At 40.0% G+C, this 23,688-nt stretch overlaps 1 protein-coding gene across 5 annotated transcripts in view; it reads left to right on the top strand.

The window, feature by feature from the left end:
- PCSK5 (proprotein convertase subtilisin/kexin type 5) overlaps positions 1 to 23,688 on the top strand; it is a 437,660-nt gene that overhangs the window by 194,886 nt on the left and 219,086 nt on the right. For all 5 annotated transcript variants that reach the window (XR_001793338.3, XR_516723.4, XM_008256580.4 and 2 more), the window contains exon 9: positions 9,512 to 9,612. Coding sequence is in view for 3 of the 5 variants with exons in the window: in XM_008256580.4 (XP_008254802.1) it covers positions 9,512 to 9,612 (101 nt within the window). In the remaining 2 variants the exon portion in view is untranslated. The remainder of the gene's footprint in view (positions 1 to 9,511; positions 9,613 to 23,688) is intronic.

Below are 23,688 nucleotides of genomic sequence, written 5' to 3'. Positions count from 1 at the left end.
TTAATGGCTCAGCAGCACTCGCGGAGTCTCATTTTGCTCACACTGTAAACTGGAGGTCATGCCAGCACCAGCCTCCTGTAGGCCATGAGGATTCTAGGACACCAAGTGCACTCCCATGGAACGAGGTGCACACGAGCAGCCCAGCCAAGTGGCTGCTACCATAGCTTCCAAAGTCACATAGCCTGCTGCATCCTGGGAGGTTAGGCTTGTGGTTTTTCCAACTGTTTTATAACAGAGGGGCTTGTTGCTCGTCCATTTTTTCCAGTCTATAAAATGCCATGGTCTGTCCACCCACCCCATCCAGAAAGGCACTGTCACAGTGAACATGTTAACAATTTGAACATGAGTGGATCTGGCAGCAACATCAGCCTTTCCTGGTCCAGCTGACCCCTTTTGCGTCTAGGTGACAGAATGACGAATATTCCTGTGTGGTGCCCGGGCCCTTCCTTCTCCAGACTTTGAAGCCAGATGCCTGTGGTTCCTCAGTGATGCCCACTTCCTGCTGTGGCATCTGTGATTGAGTGCTGCAGCAGTGGCAATGTCTCCCTTTGTACTGGGCGCCCTTCTCTGAGCCCGTCATTTCTTTTTGTCACTTGCAGCCTCTCCAGAGGAGCCCAGTTGTCATTATTCCTTCATAGAGCACTTCTGTGCTCTGATCGGAGACAGTGGCCGAGGCTTTGAGGAGAGAGGAAAGGCCTCTCTCCTTCTGAGAAAGCACTTTTTTCAAATAAATTTTACTTGTCTTGGACAGACTGCCTCTTCATGGTGTGCAAGCAAGGCAACTTTGCCCTGGGTCTGAAAGCACAGGGAGGTGTCTGTCCCTTGGTTTCTTGCCATTACTGTTAGCACAGTGGTAGACTTTTGTGTTGCTTTATGCTTTAATAGATTTGGGTCAGTGATGGCCATGTAGCTCATTGCAGCAAATGAAGCATCTAAAATGTCAAGATTACAATGATAAGAAACCCTTTCATAAGCTGAATAGAAATCATCTGAACGACTAGTTATTTTAAAGCCATGCTGTAAAATACTGTTTTTATTTAACACAATTGTGTATCTTACTCCATGTCTTATGCGTAGTACATTTCTAATTATGTGAAATTGTCATAAATATCCCATTTTTTACACTTATTTTAAAAAACTTAATTTATATAAAGGGAACAGATTTCATGTATTTCTTATGTATGATTTTAAGAGCATAATGATTCTTCCCACCCTACCTGCCCTTCCTCCCTTTCTCCTACCCTCCCTTCTTCCACCCTTCTTTCTTCTTTGTCTTTTAATTTTTACAATGACATACTTTCAGGTTACCTTAGAATCACAAGCTTTACCATCAACTAAATAAAGAATTTAACAAGCAGTAAGTAGAAAAACTACCATTCCTCAGGAGTGTAGACAAGGGCTATAAATGTGCCTGCCACTGCACTACACACATAGAATACATCATCTCCTTGCATCTTAAAATTCTATGTGAAGGATTGTTGTGCTCATTTTACCAGTGAGAAACCTAAAGTTTGAATGGTTAAAAAATACCATAGCTAGGGCCAGGGTGGTGGCGTACCTGATAAAGCCGCCACATGCAGTGCTGGCATCCCATGTGGGTGCCGGTTCAAGTCCCAGCTGCTCTACTTCCAATCCAGCTCTCTGCTATGGCCTGGGAAAGCAGTAGAAGATGGCCCAAATCCTTAGGCCCCTGCACCTGCGTGGGAGACCTGGAAGAAGCTCCTGGCTCTTGGCTTTGGATCAGCGCAGCTCCAGCCATTACGGCTCTCTGGGGAGTAAACCAGTGTATGGAAGACCTCTCTCTCTCTCTCTCTCTCTGCCCCTCCTTCTCTGTGTAGCTCTGACTTTCAAGTAAAATAAATAAATCTTAAAAAAAAAATACCACAGCTAGTCAGTGGTGGAGCCTGAACAACTAATCAATGTGCTGTTTTCAGGGCCATCATAAAAAGGATGATAGCTTTATTACCTTTTTTGTGTGTGTTCTTTTCACAAAAGTAAACAAACATTTAGAATACAAGGGTTCTTCAAAAAGTTCATGGAAAGTGTATGTTACAAAAAATCTAAATATGGTAAAAATTTTTTACATCAAAATAAACATCTTTTAATCCTATTTTCCACAAATTTGTTGATGTGCCTTCACACATAGATGTCTATCATTTTTTAACTACTTGGCCACTTATTTTGGTTTTTAAAAAATTTTTGTACCATCAAACTATTTTATTTTATTTTATTTCATTTTAAAATTTATTTTATTTATTTGAAAGGCAGAGTTACACAGAGACAGAGGCAGAGGTAGATCTTCCATCCACTGGCTCATTTCCCAATTGACCACAACGGCTGGAGCTGTGCTGATCCGAAGCCAGAAGCTTCTTCCGAATCTCCCATGTGGGTGCAGGGGCACAAGGACTTGGGCCATCTTCTACTGCTATCCCAGGCCATAGCAGAGAGTTGGATTGGAAATGGAGCAGCCAGGTCTCATACCAGCACCCATATGGGATGCTGGCACTGCAGGTGGCAGCTTTACCCGCTACACCACAGCGCAGCCCTATCCACTTATTTAGAATCCTATGCCTTTACCCCTTTTCCTAATCTCCTCAGACAATACGACCTCTTGCAAAACTCTAAAACTGAGTTGCTAGTTCCTGAGCTCCCAAGGTCATGCCTTCCATGTGATGTTCAAAAAGGGCTTTTCTGTGAGCAAAGTGCCCTGTGTCAGAAACGCTGTTAGACCAGGTTTCACTTCATTTGTCTTTTCTTGAATTCAGAAAGATTTTCTTCATTGCTCTCACTAAGACTGGGGCAGTCCCCTCCACCAATCTCTACTCCTCCACTCTGTTAGATTTTCTTTCTAGTGGACCTACAGCTACTTAACGTGATAGTGTATATGTTCTTATTTTCTGTCTGTTTATCATGCTAGAATGGAAACTACTTGAGAATGGAGATTTGATTTTGTTCCTTTCAGACCCTGTGCTCATTTGTGAATAAATGAGAGACATTTGGAAGAATGGGGCTTCACATAGTGTTTACGGAGCTCAGGGAGACAGGGGTACTCTCAGCTGGTCAGAGAAGCTCCTTCTATTGGTAGGTTGGTAGAAGGCAGTTAGTGTTTGACAGGATTGTCAGCAAGAATCTTGTTATACGATAGAGCTGTAAAGACAATTGTGGCAAAGAACGTCATAACTCCCATCCGTAGCCCCTCAGTTCCTCCTGAAAGTCCTCCCAAGTTTTGTTTTAGAGATAAAGTTTTCCTCTCTGCACAATCACTCCATCATTAAATCATCCTTTTCTTGGGGGCTGGTTCAGCCTTTGACTTGTTTTTTCCTAGAAATTCATCTTGAGGGTTGGGACATGGGTGTCCATCATATTTATTCCTCCTGGAAGAGAACTCTGTGAGTGGAGGTTTGGAGAATATGTGCTCTGCCTGGCCCTCTCCTGATGTCATTAATTTAATTGTGCTCAACACCTTCCTGCCTGGGTAGCTCAGCATTACCCTGAATGACCAGCCCAATGTGGAGGGCTCTAAGCAGCTACACCCTTTCTCCACTCCCCACTCTTCACCCTACTGTCCACGTAATGCACTTTCCACTGTTTGCACTGGCTTGTTCTGTACATGCTTGCTTCTCCTTTTGATTCAGAAAGTGTGATTATTTTTCATGAGTAAAAAACCAGTGAATCCAGATGTGTTTACTGTGTTTAAAGTTTGATCCATGTTTTCTTGAGAATGTTAACGCATGGAAAGGAAGCTTTGCTCCTGACAAGTTCTGAGTTGAATTGTGGCCTGCAGGAGAATTGCCCTACCCACCTGCTAAATTGGGCTAGGCCCCAAAGCCTCTACACCGTTGTTGTTGCTGGTCAGGCTCTGTTGCCTTCATTCTCACAGGTGACTACTCCCTGTAACTCAGCTTGACTGCTGACTCCTTGACTGCTATTTCATGTTGTAGTTGGGTGTCCTTTGGCAGATTACTTAGCCTCTCCCAGCCTCCATTTCCTTAGCTAGCAAATAATCTAGTATCTTCTCTGTAGAGTCCCTGTGGGTTTATACGTAATTTTACACACACAACTTTTTGCTCAATGACTCAGTTGTTGTGACTTGTTTATGGTGGTAGTTTTAGGAGAAACAATGAGAGTGGGGTGAATAGTAGTTGTAAGATTTTTTTATAGAAAGCTTTTATTTAATAAATATAAATTTCGAAAGTAAAACTTTTGGATTATAGTGGTTTTTCTCCCCATAGCCACCCTCCCACCTGCAAACCATTCCATCGTTGTGAGATTGATATCTGCACTTTAACCCCTGGCTTGCATATGTACATATGCACACATAGTTTTTGAAGGTTGATTCTAAGTGTCTGTGAGTTTTGTTTGAGCAGAAAGAAAGGAAGTGACTTTTCCAGAGTGTTAACCAATTATTGAGAGGATTTAAGGTGTATCATGAAATGAATAGAAAGGAACTTGAGTCTACCAAATAAATATTGGGTCTCTGTTGGTCCATGGAACTGAGTTGAATGTTATAAAGATACAAAAGTGATATAAGATGGGGTCCTTCTTTAGTGATTCCAGCTTCACATTTGTAAGTTAATCCTTATATTTGTGTTTCAGATTTGCAGACACTCTTAGCAACCTAGAGTAGTACTATGTATAGCTTGGTCATTTGTGATTGAATTTTATGCCAGTCTTTGTGAGTTCTGTGAACACAAAAAGCATTCATTGGTCCCCAGTTCCTACTTATTTTGCTGTGCTTCATAAATCTGTTTCTTCTGTGCTATTCATTGATGTGTGTAAGGTTTAGTTTCTGTCCATCATATCAAAGGTCCAGTCTCAAACCATGAAATGTGAAGTATTAGCTAAGAGCTTATGATGGAAAGAAGTGATGATTCTACTCAAAAGAGCCTGACAAGACCTGAGCAATACCCACCCCTTCTTCCCAAACAAAGATACCATTCCTAACTTTGTGGAATCCAAAAAGCCATCTGCTACTGATCTATTTGCTGACCAGCACAACTTTTATCTGGCTCAGAGCTTGGTGTCTTCTCCAGTTTCCTTCTCCCTGATGGACACAAATGATATTGTCTTGAGCAATCTGAGAAGTTCTTTGGAGAAAAATTCTGTTTCTCATTTGGGTAGTACATTAAGGGAATTTGGAGCATTCAAGATGTGCCACTGGGATTGAGACCAAATTCCAAGACACGCTTTTGAACGGAATCTAAAGTTAAAGTGCTTTATTGTTCTGGTTTCACATATAGAATCTCTGGTCTCTCTGCCCCATGTTGTGTGCCACCAACCGTTGAATGAAACTTTCCTCTAAATTACACTGTCAGATCCTGTATGCATGTGTCGTGATTAATGGGGTTACTGCATGTGGTTCAGCTTTTGGAACATCATTTTTCTTCAACATGATGTGATCCTTGGTGGTCTTTTCTTTCTAAAGATAGACATAAAAATTCTCTGATACTGTGGCGTCTCTTGATGATGAAACCCCTGCCTTGGATCTTCCCAGTAATTTACAGTTAAATATCTCCACCACTGCCAGTAAGTTCCTTTTGAAATGCCCCAGCTGGAGTTTCTACTTAAAGCAAGATGAGAAGGAATGAGGATGTTTTTGTTTCTTTTCTCCCCTATTCCTTTTAACCTTCACTACTTCCCATCATCTTCCTGCTCCACACCCTTTGACCCCTACTCATTACTCTCAAGTTTCATTCAGTTAAAGTTATTGAAGAAAATTGCAGCAAGATGATTGCAGTTCCACAAGCATGCTTACATTAATAGTATTTAACACTTCATTAGTGCTGATAGATAGATAGGCAAATAGAAATACTAAGTAGCTTTCTATTTAAGCATGTATATATTATATGTGTACATACCCAGTGACTAAATGCAGATGGGGGATATGCCTATTGCAAGCCGATACCATAAAATTTTGATTGTTCAAGTTTAAGGTTGGCTAGAGATGTTATTTATTATACTCGAAAATGCTGCACACACTTGGAGTGTTTATTCTGGATTTGTTTCTGAGCATTGAAAGTGTCTGGTGCAGCTGAAGAATAGGCAAGGAGAGCCAAGTGGGAAAGCATCATGAAAAATCTTGAATCCAGGCACAAGTCATTGAAAAAAAATAAAAGTTGGACAAAAGAATGTAACTGTGGGGTGAGGTAAAACGGGAAGAATGCAGGCAAGGCCGTGTTTCAACAACAGCATATCTGGAGAACTAGAAGCAAGCTGCTTCTGGTGTGTTCCTGCACTGACTTAGGAATCAGTGCTTTGGAAAATAAGGGTGCAGATTAACCAGCAATTCCAAACGATGTAGAAATACCTTTTTGATGACCAAGCAATCCCACTTCTGGTTATATATCTGAAGAAGTGGAAAATAGGCTCTCGAAAAACCGTTGGACATTCATGTGCAATTGCAACATCATATCCGATGGTCAAGGTGTGTAGGTATCCCTTTACTCATGTCCATCAACAGAAGAATGGATAAAGCAAATGTGGCATAAATATTAATTCAGCCTTAAAAATGAAGGAAATTATCTAAATGCTGTAGTATGGGTGAGACATGAGGACATTATGTGAAGTGAAATAATCCAATCACAAAAAGACAAATACTATGTGATTCTACAAATATGCGATACCTAGAGTAATCAAATACATAAAAACAATAAGTAGAATGTTGGTTGCCAGGTGGTGAGGAGAGAGGTGAGGAATTGTTGTGCAGTGAATATATACTTTCAGTGTTACAAGATGAGAAAGGTCTAGAGATATTGTATGGCAATGTGCACCCAGTACACATCAAAACTTTTTAGAAGTAAAATCTGTTACGTGTTTTAGCACAATTTTTTAAAATACCTTTTTAAAGTCCACAATAAAAAATTCAGAAAATTTCTTAATGTCAAGATGAATAGAGCTGTTTACACAAACATCCTGCAAACTGGGCTCCAGTGGCTGGCCTGAGGTGTCTGTCAATCAAGAAGCAACTTCTTTTGCTTAATCAAACATATTCTGCAATTATTCAGGAAGACAGCTGCTCTCTACATCACCATATCCATATAGTTCTACAAGTTTTGGTTCCTTCTTCTACTTCTCTAGTAGCAGTATCCAAACCTATCACATAACACTAGAGGTGCCAAAAGGAACGAAGACAAGACAGTAAGAACTGATGGTCTCATGTGAAACTGAGTCAGCCAGGCTGTCAGTCTAGATCTGTGACAGATAATAAAAGAGTCCACTAAAACATCCTCATGTGACATGGACGACACTCCTGAAGGAGGGTCTGCTCTAGGGAGTCATGTGGCAAGCGAGTCATGTGGCAAGCGCTGTTCCTGAGGAGATCAAATTGCTTTCCAGCTGATCTTCACACTTCCCCCACAGGAAGCCTCTGGGCTTTGTTTCCAGCATCTTCAATCCCCCTTTTCCTTTCTGCCAACCCTTCGTGTCAGTTTTCTTATCTGTAATATGTGGTATTATACTTGACTTGATGCCAGGTTTACTAATGTCTTCCAATAACTGCAGAAATACCACTAACTCATCCTCGACCATTCTCAGAGGAGGTGATATTAGCCCCAAGAGGGCAAAATGCTTTCTTGTCCAGGAGAGAGGATTTTTAAAAAATCCTAGCAATATTACAGTGGTTTCCACAATCCTATCTCATAATATTTAATTTCTCTTGTTAAGGAGAATTTAATTTTTTTCCCTTAGTGAGACAATAATGAAACAAAGGTTGAGAATCATTGCTCTTGCTAGATGGTAGTGTTATTCAGCCACAACTGAAGTGAACTGGGTTCAAGCCAAGAGAATAAAAATGATCTAGGTCTCACATTTAGATTAAAAAGTCAAAATGGAGAAATAAAAGCTAATCTCCTCCTATAATATGCAAGCAGATACATAGTGCTATAATTATGTATCAGGCACACTGGGTTCAGCCTTGTTTTTAATATCCATGTGAAATCTTTGAGGAAGTATTGGTTTGTCTATGCAACATTTCTATGAATTCTAGAAACAAGTCCACAACCAAAGGCTCCATCTACAGCAGAGAAGGCTCTTGGCTTAGCACCTGTTGTTTTCCCAAAGTAACAGTTCTGAAAGGGCAAGAGCTGTGTCCTTTTCTTCTTTATGCTACCAATACCAAACTCAGTGTCTGGATGTTGATTCTATATGTGTGCTTATTTTTTTTTCTTTTATATTTGACAGGTAGAGCTATAGACAGTGAGAGAGAGACAGAGAGAAAGGTCTTCCTTCCGTTGGTTCACTCCCCAAATGGCCGCTACAGCTGGCACTGCGCCAATCTGAAGCCAGGAGCCAGGTGCTTCTTCCTGGTCTCCCATGCAGGTGCAGGGGCCCAAGCACTTGGGCCATCCTCCACTGCCTTCCTGGGCCACAGCAGAGAGCTGGACTGGAAGAGGGTCAACCGAGACTAGAACCCCGCACCCATATGGGATGCCAGCACCGCAGGCGGAGGGTTAACCAAGTGAGCCATGGCACCGGCCCATGTGTGCTTATTTAAAAATGTTGAAGCAGTGGGAGTGGGTATTTGTCACTGGTACTTGGGATGCCCATATTCCTTATTGGAATGCCTGGGTTTGAGTTACAGTTCTTTCCATTTCAGCTTCCCACTGTTGGGCAACTCTTGAGGGCATCAGGTCAGTTGGGTCCCTGCTACCCACATAGGAATATACCCAGATTGTGTTCCCAGCTCTTGGCTTTGGGCTATCCCATTCTTGGCTGTTGTGAGCATTGATACAGTGAACCTGCAGATGGGAGATGTCTCTCTGTTTCTCTACCTTTCAAATAAAATAAGTAATGAAATTTTTAAAACTTTAAGACAATGAACAAACTCTAATTTTAACCAGGAACAGAATGAAGGTGAGGCAGGTGAATTCCTTATAATGCCAAATTTAAGGAGATTTTTGCATGATCCTTGTGTTTTGAGCCATAGGCTCACCCTGGTCCTGACATGATTGGGAGTGTTTTGTTTGTTGTGAGAGACGGAGACAGATGACTGGGAGTTTGGAGGGGGAGAGCCCCTGGTCTGCTCATTCACACTACGTGTACTCACAACGGCTGGTGCTGTTTGCTGGGCTGTGCCAAAACCACAGGCTGGGAACTGAATTCAGTTTTCCCAAATTGGATGCCAGGAAATAGAGCACTTGAGCCGTCACTGCTGCCTCCCAGGGTCTGCAGTGGTGGAAAGCTGAAGTCAAGAGCAGGAGTCAGACATCAGACTCAGGAACGCCAATGTAAGACACAGGTATCTTAATTGGAGTCTTAACCGCTTGGGGAAAATGCCAGCTCCATGACCTGGTTTTAACAGAATTGTAATCCAGTTCCAAGTCCTTCTCTTTTCAAAGTCTATTTAATATGGGCAATTGTCTGAAAGCGAACTGATAACAAAAATGGTAGCAACAAGGAAAAAATAAATATTTCAACATAACCCCCCATTCTACTTCTACAGGTAGGTTTCTTTCTACTTGCATGTGGCTCATATTGACTTCAGGGATCTAAATTTTTCAATTCTATCTTCTAGATCACTACAGATCTGAGGCAGCGTTGCACAGACAACCATACTGGGACATCGGCCTCGGCCCCAATGGCTGCGGGCATCATTGCACTGGCCCTGGAAGCCAAGTAAGCCTTGATCTCTATATGTCTTCACTCCAGGAAGGTTTTCCCCTTCTCCTGTGTATAGTCCCTGGCATGACAACCTAGAATATTATCTTCCCCTCCCACTTTTAAAAGTTCAAAGATTTGGGCTTTAAGAAAACTCCCTTATATTAAGAAGAAGAAGAAGAGAAGTGTTTTTGGATTTTATATGTTTATAAAAATCAAGAGTGTAATTACTTTATTATGGAGTCATAAGACAAGCATGCCAATTGGCTCCAACACTCTTGCCTTGTTGAAGTTTTTAGTCTAGTCTGGGAATGTTCCCGTGTGTCTCAGAGATGTTAGGTCTGCCCACTTCTGGTCGCTTTCTCTGCAGCGCAAGGCAGCTCAGAACCCATGTCAATAGCACTGTCGTAGATTGGAGGACAGGTATGTCAAAGTCATGTGAGCTCAGGGATAAGTACAACCCACTTACCTCTAATTTTGTTCAGTTTGTTAAATTCTACAAAAGATCAGTTTGAAAGGCCCCTTAAACCATTTTTAATAGGTCCCGTCTCTTTTTTTCCCTCTAAAACAAATAGGCTAATTTGACATAACTGTTTCAACACCTAATACAGGTCTAAAATCTCTTGTCCTCAGATACAAAATCCAAAATGTCCAGAAAACTGAAGGTTCTTTTGCAAATGGGATACCCAAATGCACTTAAAGGCAAAGCTTACCCTGAACTGATCTGAGGATCACAGTCTACATGTATTCCATATATTGTGGAAATCTGTGGTTCACTGCAGAAATATTCATGTATTTGATTATGAGGTATTAGCTCAGACTCTGCTGGGGGATTTTGTGTAATATGTGTTATGGACCCCATCTCTGAAAACTTGAATTCCAAACACATCCAATTCAATGATTTTAGAAAAGATGATGGGAGCCCATCCTCTAAGGCCCTCCCTGCAAGAGAATGCTAAGGAACTGCAGTAATGATGTAGTATTTTCACAAAATAGCCTCGTACCCCTTTCTAGAGAAGAATGGGAACGCTTGTCCATCTCGTTCCACCCTGAAATAAAGGTGTGACAAGGAGGGAATGCAGGACAATTAAAGAGGCTCAGTTATTACAATAAGAATGGTGCTAGCTGATCTTCAGAACACAATGACATCCCCATATGTACAGCAGGGCAGTCTTTATTAAGGCATCTGGGCCAGTAAAGTGCTAGGTCACATAAAGCCTTGGGCTCATGCAGGGAGTGGAACACAGGCTGTGGAAAGGGTACTGTGTCTGTGGGTGGCTCTTGGCGTAAGCCTTGCCATTGAGAGATACTCAAGCCCCCATGAACATTTGGATTTCTTTCTTTTCAGTGAGGTTAAATATGAAGCTGTTTTAAGCATATTTTATATTTTAAAGTGTAAAAAGTTTGGATTTATCAAGGAATTGACCATTTCCAATTCCTCATTGGAGTTTTCTGGCAGCAGAAATCCCAGCTAAGTGTCTGTGTTTTAAATTTGGTGAAGTCTAACCAGGATTTTTGAAAAATACATGGTTTTCATTCTGTTCCCTCTTACTACAGTGTCCTAATATCACTGGATTATAGGATATACTACCCAGATGCACAGAGAACAGAAAATAAATGTGGACAATTCTAGGACATTTAGACAATATATTATTGTACTAAAAATATTTTTATATGTAATATGTTCCAAATGAGGCTTGAACTCCTAGAGAATGAGAGGTATATCCAATGGTCTTAATTTGTGTGTGTAAGACAAATATATTGAACATTAGAAAACAAAACATTGTGGTAGGCACTAAGTGAATTGGGCAGGATATAATTTATATATTTGTAAAATATGTCACTCACCTTCAAAGGATTGTATAATCTCATTAGATATGCAGATATACACAGATAGCAGATACATGCAAATTATTTAAGAAAGTCAATGAAATGGTTTTGGGGAAAGGTTGTAAAGCATTCAGGACTTGGTTGGAAATAGAAATGATTGGCTTCAATGAGTCCAGTTGCAACAGGGTTCCATAGAACTTTGGTGTCCTCTGTGATGTCGAAGCATAATGTTTTGAACAAGGTCAATTCTCAATAAATATTAAGTTAATTCATCAAGTCCAGCAAGTACAAAGGAACAGAGTCCTAAAGAAGTGAATGGATGACTTTGTTTTGTATATTAGTTATTTTTACATTTCAGATCCTCTTGCTATTTTTTTAAAAGATTTATTTATTTATTTATTTGAAAGGCAGGGTTACAGAGAGGTAGAGGCAGAAGTAGAGAGACAGAGGTCTTCCATCCATTGGTTCACTCCCCAGATGCTGGTGCTGGGCTGATCCGAAGCCAGGAGCTTCTTCCTGGTCTCCCACATGGGAACAGGGGCCCAACGACTTGGGCCATCTTCCACTGCTTTCCCGGGCACATCAGCAGGGAGCTGGGTCAGAAGTGGGGCAGCCAGGGCTCGAACTGGTGCCCATATGGAATGCTGGCACTGCAGGCAGTGGCTTTACTCTCTACACCACAGTGCCGGCCCCCTTCTTGCTATATTAATTAGTCACTTTCCACTGCTTCAACTCATCTCTGTTGACTTATTCACTGGGCTTCCTCTGGGTGACATAACATAATGCAGCTTCTGAGGGAAGGCCCTCTATCTTTTATCTTTAGTGGAAGGGCTCATGTGAGACACAGAAAGGTCAAATGTGAAAAGTTACAGAAGAGTTGAGCCAAAGGATGAGGCACCCCATGTGCTGTTGATTTTAAAAAAGTCATCTTCAACATTATTTTCTCAGAAAATTAAACAGACCATCTACGTTCTTGTAAACCTTAAACATTCCTCTGTACACATTGTATGCAGTTCTGATTGATCAGCCACTGTATGCCTTTGTCTTACTTTTCATTAAAGCGTGTTTTGCCTGAGTATATTTCCAGTGCAGGAAAAGTAGAGGAAATTGGCAAAGTATTTGGGACACAGTTATTGTGGGAACTTCGTACCTGGGGCAGCTGAGTCTTGCATTTGTAGCAAGCCAGCTCTGAATCAACATAACTCACTTGGGGGCTTCAAATTTCTGGAAGAGAGCATGATTAAGGAAAGCCACATAGGAGGATTGGATGGACATAAACATTTCTAAATATTGGAGTAAGCATGGTCCTGACATCCTGTAAACTAGTCTTATCTTCTCTGTTTCATTTTAATTAAAAACACGTTTCAGTATAAAACGTTCCATTAAGAATTTTCCCGAGGGCCACATTCAGCTGTATGAAATGCTGCAGTGGGTGGAAGCATGAATGTATTTGGTTATGGAAGTAAAATTGAGAAGACCTTCCAGCTCTTTCCTTTCAGGAGAGGTGTATTTATTTCAGTTGGAACTTAGAAAGCACATGCGCAAACAGGAAGAAATGCAGGCCTGTGTGTCCCAGCCCTGTGCACAGGAGTAAGCAGCAGGTATCACGCATGCCTGCCTTGGACATGCTCTCCGTGTCTTGTGGATTGGAATCCTGTTTGGGCTTAGGATGTAGCTAAGATTTCTGGCATGAACACAGCGTGAGGAGAGTGAGGAGAATTAAAAGGTAATCAGAGAGAACTGAAAAGATTTGTGAGGTAAAAACAGCACGAATTTCCACTTGGGGCCGAGCGGACAGAAAAGGGATGTACTGTCCTGGATAACTCCCTATAGTGAAATAATTGTAACCAGACCCACAGAGCAGTTACCACGGGCCTGCTGCCAGGACTGCGCATGAAAATAGCTTTGTTATGTCTACGTACACTCAGACAATACACTCTGTCCTCTAGCACTTCTCAAGTTCAAATTATATAGAAGCCAATTTTCTCCGGACTCAACTTTGTACCTTACCTAATGATTTCAAACAGTACAGCTTCCAAAGATGGCCATTATAACTGGAAAATCCCTGGTCAATGGGCTCATTCACCTTGTATTATCTTGGGAGTTAGCCAGTGTTTTCCATTGCTTTCCCTGGATGAGGAAACTAAGAAACATGTGGGTTAGTTCAGTTGTTCAGAGACTGAACTGAGGACAGAAAAGTTCGTAGGGGACTGTTACCTGCCTCTTTTTGCTTAGTTGTAATTTTTCAAAATGTTGCCCACTGAAAGCATGTTATTCTTATTGTGTAATAGTGAAGTTTCTTTTTTCTTTTAAAGAAGAATAGTTCTTAGCCTTTTTTCAATCCCCAAACTTTTCCTTCTATACCTGGTGAAATATTTTCAAGTGTTAAATGTTAGAAATATCTCATTGTGGGGCCAGCGCCGTGGCTTACTTGGTTAATCCTCCCCCTGCAGTGCCAGCATCCCATATGGGTGCCGGGTTCTAGTCTGGTTGCTCCTCTTCCAGTCCAGCTCTCTGCAGTGACCCAGGAAGGCAGTGGAGGATGGCCCAAGTGCTTGGGCCCCTGTACCTGCATGGGAGACCAGGAGGAAGCACCTGGATCCTGGCTTCAGGTCGCCGTAGCTCCAGTCGTAGCAGCCATTTGGGGGTGAACCAACAGAAGGAAGACCTTTCTCTCTGTTTTTCTCTCTCACTGTCTAACTCTATCTGTCAAATAAAAACAAAATCTCATCATATTATCTAAATTTCCTGGGATCAAGTCATGTAAACCTTTTGAAACAAATTCAGAGGTTCAGGAGAAATTAGGGGAGCCTAGCTATGGCACTGGGAATGGGGATGGAGAAAAGTGAGTAGATTTGATGTGCATTTTGCAGGTACAACCAGGGAATGAATTAGATGTGTACCTTGGAGAAAAGGAAGAAAATCAGGTCTGAGGTTTAGTTTCTTTGCTGAACTTTAGTGGAATTCTATAAATTTACCATTCTAGATACCTTTCATTCTTCCCATGGGATTCTGAGAATTAGCACAAGCATGAAAACCTTACGATGATCCCTGGGCCTACAGGTCCTGAAACTAAGCCTGTAGCAGATTTTTCCTGAAGTTAATGGTGGTGCTTTGGTACACCAGCTAGTTAGTGAAGCTTCAGGAGCTGCTTATCACATGTTGTGAACATTACAAATGACTTGAGAATGTTTACATTTTCAAAAGTAAAAAGAAATAGGAGTATGGGTTTATTTTCATTATAAACTGCTCATCTGCTCCCATGCTTTAGGTATTTATGTTAACAGAACATTACTCTTTCTGTAGTTATCTGATAAAATTGCTTAGAAAAATCCACTGATGTACTAGTGAATTTACAAGAAATATGTAAAATTTAATATTTAGATCTAGTCTCAAATGTTTGTAGATTTTACTTATCACCATGAAAATGTTGTTCTTGATAGAACCTGGGGTAATACCCTATATACTATCACATGTCATTTTTCTAGGCACAGAAATGACTTTTTTCCCAGGTCTGTTGATTTCACTTCATAGCCTGCAACTTAATCACTTTAATCAAAGCATATTAAAAGACATTCCCCATAATGACTCATTTGATAGCCTCACCAGCTACTACTGTCTTTGTAACACAAGATACTCAGGTATATTCCTAAGTTCTATAGTAAAACCTTGTTAAACTTCAAGTCTGTTTATAGGCCGAGTGTTCTTGGGCTGAGTTTTGGATCCACCTGGCCTGTACCTACATTGTCTTGAGTTATGATTTTTTACTTTCAGGACATGTTTGTCTTGTAAAGTTATGGGGTGTTTTGTGTCTTTAGCTCTGGAGAGCATGATTATTGCTTGTAGTGACAAAATAATCTAGTTTTTATATTTAGATAGTTCCTATTTTATTCTATTTTAATCACAATTCATTTTGCCACTCAGAAGACAGAAAAAGTAAATAAAAGAATTATAAGTGATAAATTAAAAATCATGTTATTTCACTGACATATAAGGTTTATTGGTCCTGACATCAACAAGTCAGTTATGACATTTGATATGTAGAAAGCTCCAAGGAACACATTCATTGTGAATGTGCATGCAACATGCACCTGTGCATAGAACATGCAACACCAAAGGAACACTGTACGTTTATCAGATTGCATTATTTCTTGCTGATTAGGTTTACCTTCCTCTATTTGCTGAATCTTATTGAATAACCAAAAGTAAGGTAAAGTTTTGTTTTTGTGTATCCCAGAAAAACAACAAGTCTGCAGGGCATACATATTTCTTGTAGACTTACTGATACACAAATGAAAATGACTATCAAGTGTCATTCCTAACCAATATAAATAACAGCACATCAGACTGTGACATCCTGTAAAAGAGTCTTCTTAACATTGGCCTCCTTGGATTGTACAGAGACTGTGTAGTGCAAAAGGATAAATACGAGTTAAAGAAAAAAATCAGTAACACTCAGTGAATACTTGCTGTATGCCAAATACTGAGATTATATGGATAATCTCTTTAATCCTCAAAGCAGCACTCTAAAGTAGGTGTTATCAATATATTTCAGATGTACAATATGAGGAATAACAAACTTGCACCAGTACTAAGTGAAAATTCTGGAGGTTGAGTTCAGTGTGACACCAGAGCTCACCTCCTAGCACATTGCCTTTTTATTTAAAAAAAAAATTCATTTATTTATTTGAAATGCAAAGAGAGAGAGAGAGAGAGAGAGAGATCTAATCTGCTAGTTCACTGCCCAAGTGGCCATAACTGCCAGTTCTCCCATATGGATGCTGTGACCCAAGTACTTGGGTCATCCTCCTCTACCTTCCTGAGTACATTAGCAGAAAGCTGGATCAGAAGCAGAGCAGCCAAGTCTTGAACTGGTACTCGGATGTGGGATGCCCGCTTTACCCACTGTGCCAGAATCCCATCCCCACCTTTCTATTTTAGGAACTGCAACAAGACATAGTTAATTACAAATGAGTACCGTGAACTAAAAAGGCCATGAATTTGGAGAAGGAAGGTAATACTTTGAGCAGGGAAAATTAAGGGAGACATTTCAGAATGAGAGAGATTTCTGCTATACTTCAAAGGCTTTTTTCAACATTTGTGTTCATATGATTCATTTTGTGTGGATCTGATTTAAAAATGCATATTTTGAAGCCCTCAAAATAAGTCAAGCAGTTCGATTGCAAGGAATCATAGATCACAAAGAGAAACCACTCTAAGCTGTATGTTGCAACATCCCCAGCCCCAAGAATAATGTTTGACATCTATGTGTAGAGTGAATGAATGAATGAAATTGAGGGAGAGAGCTTTTGCTATGGCTATTCAAAAATATGAGTGAGTATTAGTGTCTGTAGTTAATGAGGTATGGTACCAACAAGTTCAATTTTAATGTTGATTGATATGCTGAGGAAATATTCATTGAAAAAGCAGGTTGTTACCATAATGTCTTTATTTTGAAATAGCCATTTTTTAATATCTCTGAAATGGTAATACAAGTCAGATTTGCAAATATTTAGCATTGTGGTTTTGATGCAACTTAGAATGTGGCTACTAGCACTGTGCTAAGAACTTGAACACAAGTGTACTTCAAAACTTTCATGGAAAATGGAATTAAAAGATAATGTGCATTTTCTATGAAATATTTTATGTTCTCCTTGTATATCTATGAGCAAAGCATGCATTGGCCTGTTCCAAAACTACCAGGAATAGAGAGCAACTTGAACACAAACATATGTGGATCCTTGAATCTGACTCCAGTAGAGACTACAGATTAAAGATAACAATACCAGACATGAAGAAAAAGATGAACTGAAGCATGGTATTGTGGTAGAGGGTGATGATGGAGTAAGGGTAGCAAAGAAGGAATAATGGCAAATAAAAAGAGATAAGGTAAAATCATTACTGAACTGATAGCACTTTTGCTTCCACTGGAGTCACAAAAGTGAACCAATTTATACTTGATTTCTGGGAGCTGTTGTTTGGTGTCAATATTAGCAATATTTTATCTTTTTCATCCCATACTGCTTGCAATCATGACCAAGCCTTCAAAGGCTAAATAATACCGAATAATTTTGTATTCCTACAGCAAATTTAGAAACATGCTTATATATATAATTGAAAGCAGGTTGAAAATTGGCATTGTTTCAGATTAAAATTGTTCATCTGGTCAGCAATATGATGAAAAACCTTTTTCTATCTTCTGTGGACATTCAAGTTTTTCTGAAACATTGAACACACAACCAGGGAATATTGGGATGACTGGAGAGAATTTGAGTGAAATTCAAGATAGGGAGATGTATTCTCTTACTTGTTACTTAGCTGTTGGAAACATTTACAAAAGACTTGAAAGAGTAATGCAGAGAGCTTCCTGGAATGAGTATGATACAGGAGTGATCATATTAGTCATGCTGAATTCTTATTTGCTGCTCTGAATTTAGGTGCTGTTGGAGTTGACATGTAATAGCCTCATTTTCCATAACAGATGTATTCAATTGTATCATATTCATTGGGCTAAAATTCTCAGTTACAAAAATCCCATACCTGAAAAATAAAGTACTTATGATCAGTTTGTCTGAGGAATCATAACGTTGGAAGCTTGCCCAGAGACCGTCTGATCTGTGGAGGTGCTATTCAGTGACAGTGGTCCAGGATCACCAGGAAAGGAGAAGAATAATGGCAATGAGTGGAATGGAGTGTTTTTCAAATAAAGGAGTGTTTTTAATTGATTTTGAAAGTCTATACCCTGTTGGCATGAAATTTTCTTAAGTCTATGAAATGAACCTGACCTTATTTGGCAAAATTAAAAGTCACCCATCATATCGTGTTGCTGGTGTTTCAAAAGCAATGTGCCAGTCTTGGGAATCCCAAAGATGGAGAGACTTTCATACCAGTGGTGCTTCCAAACATTCCACTGATTCCATTTACTGGTAACATCTACAATCAAATAAATATTTGCTTTACAGTGACATATGCTGAGAAGAGAAATTGCATGACCACCAAGATTATTAGCAATAGGTTAGTTTTTAAAAATTACATTATTGGCCGGCGCCGCGGCTCACTAGGCTAATCCTCTGCCTTGCGGCGCCGGCATACAGGGTTCTAGTCCTGGTCGGGGCACCAGATTCTGTCCCAATTGCCCCTCTTCCAGGCCAGCTCTCTGCTGTGGCCAGGGAGTGCAGTGGAGGATGGCCCAGGTGCTTGGGCCCTGCACCCCATGGGAGACCAGGAGAAGTACCTGGTTGCTGCCATCGCAGCGTGCCGGCCGCGGAGGCCATTGGAGGGTGAACCAACGGCAAAGGAAGACCTTTCTCTCTGTCTCTCTCTCTCACTGTCCACTCTGCCTGTCAAAAAAAATTACATTATTATTACCAAAATAATACACAATCTTTGTAAAAATAATATAAATTGTACATATATATACATATATAATGAAAGTTTCCCTACACAATCAAATTTCTGCAGCTGTTTTTTGCTGAAATAGTGCAATAACTCCTTGCTAGTTTCAAATAGTCTCAATATTTGTGGCATACTTGATGTGAAAATATTCTTTACTCTGCATATAGTCTTCCCATCATATCCTATTATTCCTCATTAGTATTTTTCTAGTCATCCTTTTAGACTAAATAATATTTTCTCTATCTTGCAGTCAAGCAAAATTAGATTGAAGAAATTTTCAGGTCCTTGTGCGTGCTGGCTCCATTTAGTTAAATATTGAGTATGAGAAATTCTTGAGTTATAGAAATCAATTCAAATTGAATTTCAAAAGTGTTTAAAAGTCACTCAAAAAGGTAGCAATGTCAATACTTTGTAAATCACCTAATACTCTTTCATATCATTACTGGTTTTGTTCATCTGTATAATCCAAATATTACTCCTTGCCCATGGTTATTGTAAATATCCACTTGTCATTTGCTTTCAAGCTTTCTTCATAGTGCATTGACAAAAAAAGCTTTAATCTATATTCTTAAATTATTATTTAGTCAAATACATGTGTCCTTTATGAATTCTTCAATTAGATGGTCATAACTGATCTTTTGGTACTTCCTGGCAAATCTTAAATATGCTGATGAAAGCTACATATGTTTTCCCAAAAATGAGCTCAAATAGCCAAGAAACAGGCTGCTGTGTCTTGGGACAATTCATGGATCACAAATGGAAAATTCTTAGACTAGAAAGCCTATCACCACCTCACAGTCTATTAAGTAATGGCTTACATTTTCATCTAATGCTTTCTCACTTCATTTTTCACCATCACTGTTTGACAAGTTAGAATTTATTAGCAAGGATAGTAAATGGAGAGTCGGGTTTCTTGACCTGGGTTAATTTGACCTTGAAACCAGCCTTGTTTTCTTCAAGTTTTGGGTATCAGGTGATGTTAAATTCACAAAATTAATTGTTGAAATTTGCAATTTGTCTTTCCCTGGAAACCATTAGGACCACTGTTCTTGTAAGTTTGAAGGAAATTCTCTGCCCCACTCCCCTAATTTTTCTTTTTAAAGATTTATTTATTTATTTGAAAGTCAGAGTTACACAGAGAGAGGAGAGGCAGAGAGAGAGAGAGAGAGAGAGAGAGAGAGATCTTCCATCTGATGGTTCACTCCCCAGTTGGCCGCAATAGCCGGATCTGTGCCAATCCAAAGCCAGGAGCCAGGTCTCCAACATGGGTGCAGGGACCCAAGGACTTGGGCCATCTTCTACTGCTTTTCCCAGACCATAGCAGAGACTTGAATGGGAAGTGGAGCAGCCAGGTCTCGAACCAGCGCCCATATGGGATGTTGACGCCTCAGGCCAGGGCATTAACCCACTGCGCCACAGTGCCGGCCCCTGGACTCCCCTAATTTTTTTAAAGTAATTCTTTGATTATTTCTTTTTTATGTATCTTTTATTTATTTTGAGAATTAGAGAGAGGAGGAGACAGAGAGAGAGTTTGTCCATCCACTGGTTCACCCCCAAGATGGCCACAACATCCAGCACTGGGCCAGCCCATTAGCAGGGAGCTGGATCAGAAGAGGAGAAGCTGAGACAAACCAGTGCCCATCTGGGATGCTAGCATCACAGGCTGTGGCTTTACTGCTACACCATGATGCCAGCCCTAATTATTTCTCTTTAATGTTTCTATTTATATTCTCCAGAACAGTGTCCACTTCATAAGACTTTCATACTTATTAGGTAATTATCACATATACTATTTGTTATTACTATAAAAATCTCATATGACTTCTTATGATTGCCCTAATATTTAGTTTATTCTGTGGGTGTTTTCGTGGTTAAATTGTTTGTTACTGTTTTTCTTGATTATAGTACTGCTGTTTTCCCATTCACCTTTTTTATTTCATTAATTTCTTTCCTTTTTATGAATCTTATTGATTGAAAAGCAGTTCATTTACCTTTTCTTTTATATTGACAAAATTTCTAAAGATGTAAATTTACTTCTCACTACACTTGTTTCACTGCCATTGTTGTCTAATGATGTTTTACTTCCTCTTTGACAGAATGACAATGAATACTTTTAAGAGTACTTTTAAGTATTTAATAAACTCTATGACTATAGAGATTTACTATTGACTTTTTTTCCCATTGCATTGTGGCTGAATAACGTTAGATAGGCAACAACATCAGTGGCATTTGAAGTATTGTTTTTCCTTAGAACAACTGTTGAGATTTTCCTTTGGCCCAGTAAATCTCCAACTTTTCTTTCAAAACTCTAGAATAATTGTATGTGCATTCTTAAAAATATATTATTTGTATGACATATATTCCAATATTATTAAATTATATCTGCTACATAAACAAATCCTCTATATTCTTTCTCCTGAAATAAATGGATTCAGTTATCTGAACACTACTATGATTTTCTCTCAATTCTTTCTTTTTTTCTTAAAATCTTTGATTCATAGCTTTTGTAATACTGTTTTATATAAATTTAAATTCCTCATCCTTTTAAATGTTTTTTACATTTACATTAACATTTAAATCTGTGCATTAAGTGGAGTAAAGTTCCTTAGGCACCCAGTAGAGCATTTAGTAAACAGTGCACTCAGTAATTTAGTCCTCAGAGCGAGACAAAGCTAGTATTCGAAGTTGGATCTGTGTGATTCTGTACTCCAGATAGATCATCTTGTCCTTTTTGGATATATCCTTTCTAAAAAGTATTCAGGAGATCCCCAGATTTGTACTCCACGTCCTCAAGTCTGTTTCCCATGGTAACACTTCTGCCATATCCATATGAGTACAATGTCTTTCCTGTGCAGCCTTTACTTCTACTAATCCCACTTTATGCTCCATGTACTCTTTCTTACATTTCCCAGCTTGCTTGTTTAATTAATGCATACTTTTCTCTGCACTGGTGTCCACAAGCCCAATATTATTCTTGTTTTTCTTCTCTAGACTCTTCCTTCTCTCTTTTTATGCTTATTTTCTCTTTTTCCTTCCATTCTTCCTCTGTTTCTATCCCCTTTCCTTTAAAAAAAAATCCATTGTCAGTGAGAACCTGGCTTCCGAAAGGCAGTGGTGCTGTCTTAACTCTGCTTAGCATCCAAGCAACGCATCCTGAAATCTGCCATTGCAGGGTGAGATGATGGCCACTACTCCAGGTCCATTCCTTCCTGATCCATTGAAAGTGCTTTTGCTGGGTGAAGAGAGCATCATTCCCTACCCTTTCTATCACAAGTAGAGGGAGCTAGTGCCTGTAAGAACTACTGACTTGATTCTTCCTTCCAAGGGATTATGATGGTGGAGTGGTTCAGAGCTAAGGCTCTGCCTGGACAAATTTCAGCTCTTGTTTATCACGTGAATCTCTACAGGTCATTAAACTTTCTGTACTTTGATGTCCTTATTTTCAAAATGAAAGGAATAGTAGTACCTGTTTCACAGGATTCTCACAGGGAGTAGATGAAATAATGATATAGAGTGGTTTTCATAGGGGACCTGGCACACAGTGGGCATTCACTGCACTGTACTTTTAGAGATCATCTTTGAGGAAGGGTCTTCAGTTGCAAGAAAGAGTGGCTCACACTGCAAGAAATCTACCAGTTGGCAGTTAAGATGTTGGTTCAGAAGCACAAAGCTACAAGTTCAAAGTCAATGTTATTTTCTTGGTCTTTTCTTAATAGCTTCCCCACTCTAACTATCACATCTACATCTCCCCCCACCCAAAAAAAAAAAAAAAAAACTGATGCAGATTTAGAAATACTTGTACAAGGAAAACTTAAATCTTTCTCAAAAAATCCCCAGTAGACCAAACATTTTATTTGCAGAACTCTTTCTCTTGTGTATCCCTCACTATCAAAGTCTGAAAAAAACACAGTTGGAGCATCTCAACAAATGCAAAAAAGGAAGCCAATGGAAAACAAAGTTAAAAATTATTTTCCTAGGACCGGTGCTGTGGCTCACTTGATTAATCCTCCGCCTGCCGCACCGGCACCCTATATGGGTGCCAGATTCTGTCCTGGTTGCTCTCTTCCAGTCCAGCTCTCTGCTGTGGCCCGGGAGGGCAGTGGAGGATGGCCCAAGTGCTTGGGCCCCTGCACCTGCATGGGAGACCAGGAGTTAGCACCTGGCTCCTGGCTCCTGGCTTCAGATCCACGTAGTTCCGGCCGTAGCGGCCATTTCGGGGGTGAACCAATGTAAGGAAGACCTTTCTCTCTGTTTTTCTCTCTCACTGTCTAACTCTGTCAAATAAATTAAAAAAATTATTTTCCTCAAAAAAAAAAAAAAAGATTTTCCTTGTTCCAATCACATCAGCCATTCAGCCATGGGTTTCTTTGAAACATCTCCAAAAGCTTTTATTTTATTTATTTATTTATTTATTTATTTATTTATTTATTTTGACAGGCAGAGTTAGACAGTGAGAGAGAGACCGAGAGAAAGGTCTTCCTTTTTCCGTCAGTTAACCCCCCAAGTGGCTGCCACAGCCGGTGTGCTACGCTGATCCGAAGCCAACAGCCAGGTGCTTCCTCCTGGTCTCCCATGGGGTGCAGGGGCCCAAGCACTTGGGCCATCCTCCACTGCCCTCCCGGGCCACAGCAGAGAACTGGACTGGAAGAGGAGCAACCGGGACAGAATCCGGTGCCCTGACCGGGACTAGAATCCGGGGTGCCGACACCACAGGGGGAGGATTAGCCTAGTGAGCCACGGCGCTGGCCTCCAAAAGTTTTATAAAAGATTTCTGTTAATCTTCATTGATCTTTTCCTGACTGTAAATGTAGAATGTAATTTTAAAAATATTTTTTTAGTGTTGATGCATAATAAATGGAAAGATTGTCA

The sequence above is a fragment of the Oryctolagus cuniculus genome, chromosome 1, assembly GCF_964237555.1.
Source record: "Oryctolagus cuniculus chromosome 1, mOryCun1.1, whole genome shotgun sequence".
NCBI classification, from domain to species: domain Eukaryota; kingdom Metazoa; phylum Chordata; class Mammalia; order Lagomorpha; family Leporidae; genus Oryctolagus; species Oryctolagus cuniculus.
This window is presented reverse-complemented; position numbering and strand designations above follow the sequence as displayed.